The sequence below is a fragment of the Salvelinus sp. IW2-2015 genome, unplaced genomic scaffold, assembly GCF_002910315.2.
Source record: "Salvelinus sp. IW2-2015 unplaced genomic scaffold, ASM291031v2 Un_scaffold5290, whole genome shotgun sequence".
Lineage (NCBI taxonomy): Eukaryota > Metazoa > Chordata > Actinopteri > Salmoniformes > Salmonidae > Salvelinus > Salvelinus sp. IW2-2015.
This window is the reverse complement of record NW_019946555.1, coordinates 25,195-31,234: the sequence shown is the minus strand read 5'-3', so window position 1 is coordinate 31,234 and position 6,040 is coordinate 25,195. Positions and strand designations below refer to the sequence as shown.

The 6,040-nt window shown below is 43.3% G+C and overlaps 1 protein-coding gene across 2 annotated transcripts; it reads left to right on the top strand.

Annotated features, from left to right (window-relative positions):
• The first annotated feature begins 232 nt into the window (after window positions 1-232).
• Window positions 233-5,629, top strand: coq7 (coenzyme Q7 homolog, ubiquinone (yeast)). Of its 2 annotated transcripts, none has more exons than XM_024144453.2 (5): window positions 233-365; window positions 4,123-4,304; window positions 4,556-4,670; window positions 4,940-5,079; window positions 5,516-5,629. In XM_024144453.2, the coding sequence occupies exons 1-5, from the start codon at window positions 245-247 to the stop codon at window positions 5,612-5,614; spliced, it is 657 nt and encodes a 218-aa protein (XP_024000221.1). In that variant the 5' UTR covers window positions 233-244; the 3' UTR covers window positions 5,615-5,629. The 2 variants fall into 2 exon arrangements, with proteins under 2 accessions (XP_024000221.1, XP_024000222.1); XM_024144454.2 differs by lacking the exon at window positions 233-365 and adding an exon at window positions 3,552-3,755.
• The last annotated feature ends 411 nt before the right edge of the window (window positions 5,630-6,040 follow it).

Below are 6,040 nucleotides of genomic sequence, written 5' to 3'. Positions count from 1 at the left end.
TATTGCAAGGACCGACGCCTGGGATGAGAAGCAGGTACGGGAGTTGAACATTTAATGAGGAACAGCCAGGTAACAGGACAGGACCAGCGTCAGCACATGGTAAACAAGGACATATGACAATCAATGCAGAAGCAAGGAACAGTGGTGAACCAGACAGATATAGGGAAGGTAATGACAGAGGTGATTGAGTCCAGGTGCGTCCAATAATCGCTGATGCGTGTGACGGGGAAGGCAGGTGTGCGTAATGATGATGCAGGAGTGCGCAATGCTGGGGAGCCTGGTGCTTCGAGCTCCAGGAGGGAAGATTTGGAGCAGGCGTGACAATTATGAGTCGTCCTCCCTCGGCAGCCTCCACTGGCATACAGGTAGTTTAAGTTATATTCCAATGCCTCGCTACTTTTATAGCCTGTCTTTTTACTGTTGTTTTATTTCTTTACTTACCTATTGTTCACCTAATATCTTTTTTGCACTATTGGTTAGAGCCTGTAAGTAAGCATTTCACTGTAAAGTCTACACCTGTGACAAATAAACTTTGATTTGATAGACTGAAAGGTTGTGAGGTTGATCAGCCACTGTATTGTTCAAGATGAATGTTGGGAAAATTCTAGTAGACAAGGCAGTGGCTTTGGATGAACAGTTGAAAGCTTGCTGAGGAGAGTGGTATGAGGGAGTTGGATTTGGCCCTTCTGTGGTGATGGGGGATGTCTCCGTGGTTACTACTGGCTCTTATTGTTGATCTAACCTTGGGGGAATTTTTTTAAGATTGGCCCGATGTCAGTGATATAGATTGGCCCGATGTCTACCAATTACGCTTTTCTGCATTTTTACCGCATTTCACAGATGGCTCAAGGACCCAGATAGGGGTCGCACAGGAGGAGGTGTTTACTTTCATGAATTTGATTGCAGATACAGTATGTAGAAGACAAACAGATGAACTGTCTGTATACTCTGTTGGAATGTTGGCGATAGTAGCTGCCCTCCAGTGAAGTGGAGGATGTTCAACCTGTTCACAATTGTGCTCAGATTTTTACAACTGCGACCTGGTCAAGATAAAGCAAAGCAGTGCGACAAAAACAACAACACAGAGTTACACATAAACAAACGTACAGTCAATAACACAAAAGAAAAATAGAAAGATCTATGTACAGTGTGTGCAAATGTAGAAGACTAGGGAGGAAGGCAATAAATAGGCCACAGAGGTGAAAATAATTACAATTTATCATTAATACTGGAGTGATAGATGTGCAGATGATGATGTGCAAGTAGAGATACTGGGGTGCAAAAGAGCAAGAGGGTAAGTAATAATATGGGGATGAGGTAGTCGGGTGTGCTATTTACAGATTGGCTGTGTACAGGTATAGTGATCGGTGAGCTGCTCTGACAGCTGATGCTTAAAGTTAGCGAGGGAGATATGACTGCAGCTTCAGAGATTTTTGCAATTCGTTCCAGTCATTGGCAGCAGAGAACTGGAAGGAAAGGCGGCCAAAAGAAATGTTGGCTTTGGGGATGACCAGTGCAATATACCTGCTGGAGCGCGTGCTATGGGTGGGTGTTACTATGGTGACCAGTAAGCTGAGATAAGGCGGAGCTTTACCTAGCAAAGACTTATAGATGACCTGGAGCCAGTGTGTTTGTCGGCGGATATGTAGCGAGGGCCAGCCAACGAGAGCATAGAGGTCGCAGTGGTGGGTAGTATATGGGGCTTTGGTGACAAAACGGATGGCACTGTGATAGACTGCATCCACTTTGCTGAGTAGAGTGTTGGGGGCTATTTTGTAAATGACACCGCCGAAGTCAAGGATCGGTAGGATAGTCAGTTTTATGAGGGAATGTTTGGCGGCATGAGTGAAGGAGGCTTTGTTGCGAAATAGGAAGCCGATTCTAGATTTAATTTGGGATTGGAGATGTTTAATGTGAGTCTGGAAGGAGAGTTTACAGTCTAACCAGACACCTAGGTATTTGTAGTTGTCCACATATTCTAGGTCAGAACCGTCCAGAGTAGTGATGCTAGTCGGGCGGGAGGGTGCGGGCAGAAATCGGTTGAAGAGCATGCACTTAGTTTTACTATCATTTAAAAGCAGTTGGAGACCACGGAAGGAGTGTTGTATGGCGTTGAAGCTTGTTTGGAGGTTTGTTAGCACAGTGTAGATACTGTATGTATTTACTCATTTATCTTCTGGCAAATCTAATAGGAGTGATCTACTAAGTAGTTCTTGATACAGTTTTAAAACTTTTGCAAATGTATCAAAAATGAAAAACATAAATATTTAATTTGCATAAGTATTCAGACCCATCGCTGCACAGCTATTTTCAGGTCTCTCCAGAGATGTTCGATCGGGTTTAAGTCCGGGCTCTGGTTGGGCCACTCAAGGACATTCAGAGACTTGTCCGAATGCCWCTTGTCTTGGCTGTGTTCTTAGAGCGCTCTGGAGCAGGTTACTCTCTGTACTTTGCTCCGTTAATCTTTCCTTCCATCCTGACTAGTAACCCAGTCCCTGCCGCTGAAAAACATCCCCAGAGCATGATGCTGCCACCACCATGCTTCACCATAGGGATGGTGCCAGGTTTCCTCCAGACATGACGCTTGGCATTCAGGCCAAAGAATTTAACCATGGTTTCACCAGACCAGAGAATCTTGTTTCTCATGGTCTGAGAGTCTTTAGGCAAACTCCAAGCGGGCTGTCAAGGGCCTTTTACTGTTTAGTGGCTTCAGTCTGGCCACTCTACCATAAAGGCCTGATTGGTGGAGCGCTGCAGAGATGGTTGGAAGGTTCTCCAATTCCCACAGAGGAACTCTGGAGCTCTGTCAGTGACCATCAGGTTCTTGGTCACCTCCCTGACCAAGGCCCTTCTCCCCTGATTGCTCAGTTTGGCCGGATGGCCAGCTCTAGGAAGAGACTTGGTGGTTCCAAACTTCTTCCATTGAAGTATGATGGGGACCTTCAATGCTGCAGAAATGTTTTGGTACCGTTCCTCAGATCTGTGCCTCGACACAATCCTGTCTCGGCGCTCTACGGACAATTCCTTCGACCTCATGGCTTGGTTTTTTCTCTGACATGCCCTGTCAACTGTGGGACCTTATAAAGACAGGTGTGTGCCTTTCCAAATCATGTCCAATCAATTGAATTGACCACAGGTGGACTCCAATCAACCTATAGAAACATATGTAGGATGATCCATGGAAACAGGATGCATCTGAGCTCAATTTCGAGTCTCATAGCAAAGGATCTGAATACTTATGTAAATAAGGTATTTCTGTTTTTCTTTTTTTATAAATTTGCAAACATTTCTAAAAACCTGATTTTGCTTTGTCATTATCGGGTATTGTGTGCAGATTGATGAGGACAAACATGTATTTAATCCAGTTTAGAATAAGGCTGTAACGTAACAAAATGTGGAAAAAGTCAAGTGGCCTGAATACTTTTCGAATGCACTGTATATAACAATGTAGAGTTAATGTAAACCGTGACTGACCATACCTTCCAGGATAGTAGGTGGCGGCATGCACCTTAAACCTTTATTTGCGGGCCGCATTTAAACCATAGAAGAAGTATACGTCATTTGACCGCGCCATCTCCACAAGCAGGCACATTTCAATGACAACCTGCATATGTAACATATATTAATTACAGAATAATAGAGCCAAATAACTATTCACTTAACAATGCAACGAGCCGTTTTTGCACACATTGCATTGCATGACTGGACGCATGTTTTCAGTCCTTTGAGGATACAACAATGTTTGAAGCACAGAGGTAGGCACTCAATGCTGTTTAGCTAGCTACAATGCTAAAAACAAGTCTGCTCAGTGTTCATACATGAATGCTGACCTACGAATGGCTTAGCTAGTCATATATAATTTGTCAGTGGTCAGTTTCTGTCTTGCTTGCATCCTCATAGCAGCTCACGTGAGCTTTGCAACTAGAGCTAGTTATTAGCTAACGTTAACTAACTTAGCTGGCAATTTCACCTTTTGTTTACATGGTGCTTTTGTAAGGGGTGAGACACTTCAGTCGTTATAGCTATGTTCTGCGGAAGAAAAAAACTGTAATGCAGGTGACRTGTTCGACTGGAAAGTAAAATAGCTACATATTTTACTCAACTTTTTCGTCCTGTTTAAAGCACTACCAGTACAGCTCAGTTCTCGKGCATACAGTGTGATACCGCCCCCGCGCGACGAAGCAGAGAAGGCTCTGCTGCACAGTATGTTGCGGGTGGACCACGCAGGGGAATACGGTGCCAACCGCATCTACGCCGGCCAGATGGCAGTGTTGGGAAGGTCACAGATAGGACCGCTTATTCAGGTATTGGTAGTCTGCATTACACATGCACAGATGTAGCTACTTTTCTTGCAGACGACAACAGCCTTAACTACTTGTTTTGTTTTTTAGATGAGTCACTATTGGCTACCATTCCAGTATCCCCAAAGTTAACTTTATGACAACAATTAAAGTGAATGGATGTAATCATGTTGTCAGTGCTTGGTGACCCACAAAAACTAAATGTTGACATTCCAGCATCCTCAATTATATATTCATTTTCACTATGCTTCAAGGAAATGTGGGATCAAGAGAAGAAGCATCTTGCCAAATTCAATGAGATCCTTGCAGAGAACAGAGTTCGCCCAACGTTGCTGTTGCCCCTCTGGAACATGGCAGGTTTTTTACTAGGTAAGGAACACAGCTTCACTCCATACAGTCAACAGTTGTCACATATGCCTGACAAATAAACAAAAGGAATGGATGTATATTTTACATTCTAAAATAAGTAGCCTAGATTTAATGAATTGAAATGGGTCTGTAGGTAAGTACTTAACAAATGGAATTGTAATGTATACTGTGTCTGTGAGTTCTGTTGCAATGAGACAATAATCCAATACAACAGTATGATACATATGGTACTCGGGGGATAGACCATATTCTGTTGTGTGTCCCCGCAGGAGCGGGCACCGCTCTACTGGGTAAGGAAGGGGCCATGGCCTGTACTGTGGCTGTGGAGGAGAGCATCTCAGAGCACTACAACAGCCAGATCAGAGCCCTCATGGAGGAGGACCCAGACAGATACGTAGAGCTGTTAAAAGTAAGATAATGAACCATCCCTCATACCATGGGCCCTGGAGTTTTTCCTGACCAGGAACAACTCTGGGCTCTATCAAGAAAAACTCTGTGCCCCAGCTAGGGCTCTTGGTTGACAGTAGCTTCTATAGCCACAAAGTCAGATTCCACAGCCAAGAAGTCCAAATGTAGGCTTTTTGGTCTTTCATTTAAGGTTAGGCATAAGGTTAGCAGTGTGGTTAAGGTTAGGGTAAGTTTTAAAATCAGATTTTAAGAAGAGAAATTGTAGAAATGGGTGGGATTTATGACTTTGTGGCTATAGTGGCTAGTGACGACCCTTGTACTTTCCTGGTCAGGTAAAACCCTACCCCTATAATTTACTAATGCATACTGTACTTTGTCTTGAGTGTTTGTTGTCTTGATTTCTGAGAAGTGAATGTGGCCTTTTATTTTCCATACAGTTAATAAAGGAATTCCGAGATGATGAGATGGAACATCATGATACAGGACTGGAGCACGATGCTGAATCTGTAAGCCCTCTTTCCCACTTTGATCTTTAGGTTTTACTCTATTTAATCCTTTGGTTAAGCTTCTGTTGTTATGCTGTTATTGGCAGCTATGGCTGGTGGAGTGAATCTTAATTGAGTTCAGTTCTAATAATAATGAATCATAATTTGTTACATTTCTAAAGCGCTTTCCATCGAATCTCAAAGCGCCGCGAGCAAAAATCGAGCAACCAATATATCATGATCGGTGAATAATGATGTTGTGTTATGTTGTTGTTGTTGCATAGTAATGTCTCAGTGTTTCTGTCTTTTTTATTTGTGGTTTATTGTCCCTGGATCATTATGGGGTTTCCTTTAAATTTGTTCCATAAAAACAAGGAAGGGATTCCGTCTCATTATCTCCCACTCAAATGCTTTGATTCCTCCAAAACTGAGTCATGGTGGGAAAGATTGCATGCGGCTTGGGAACACTGTGGTGTT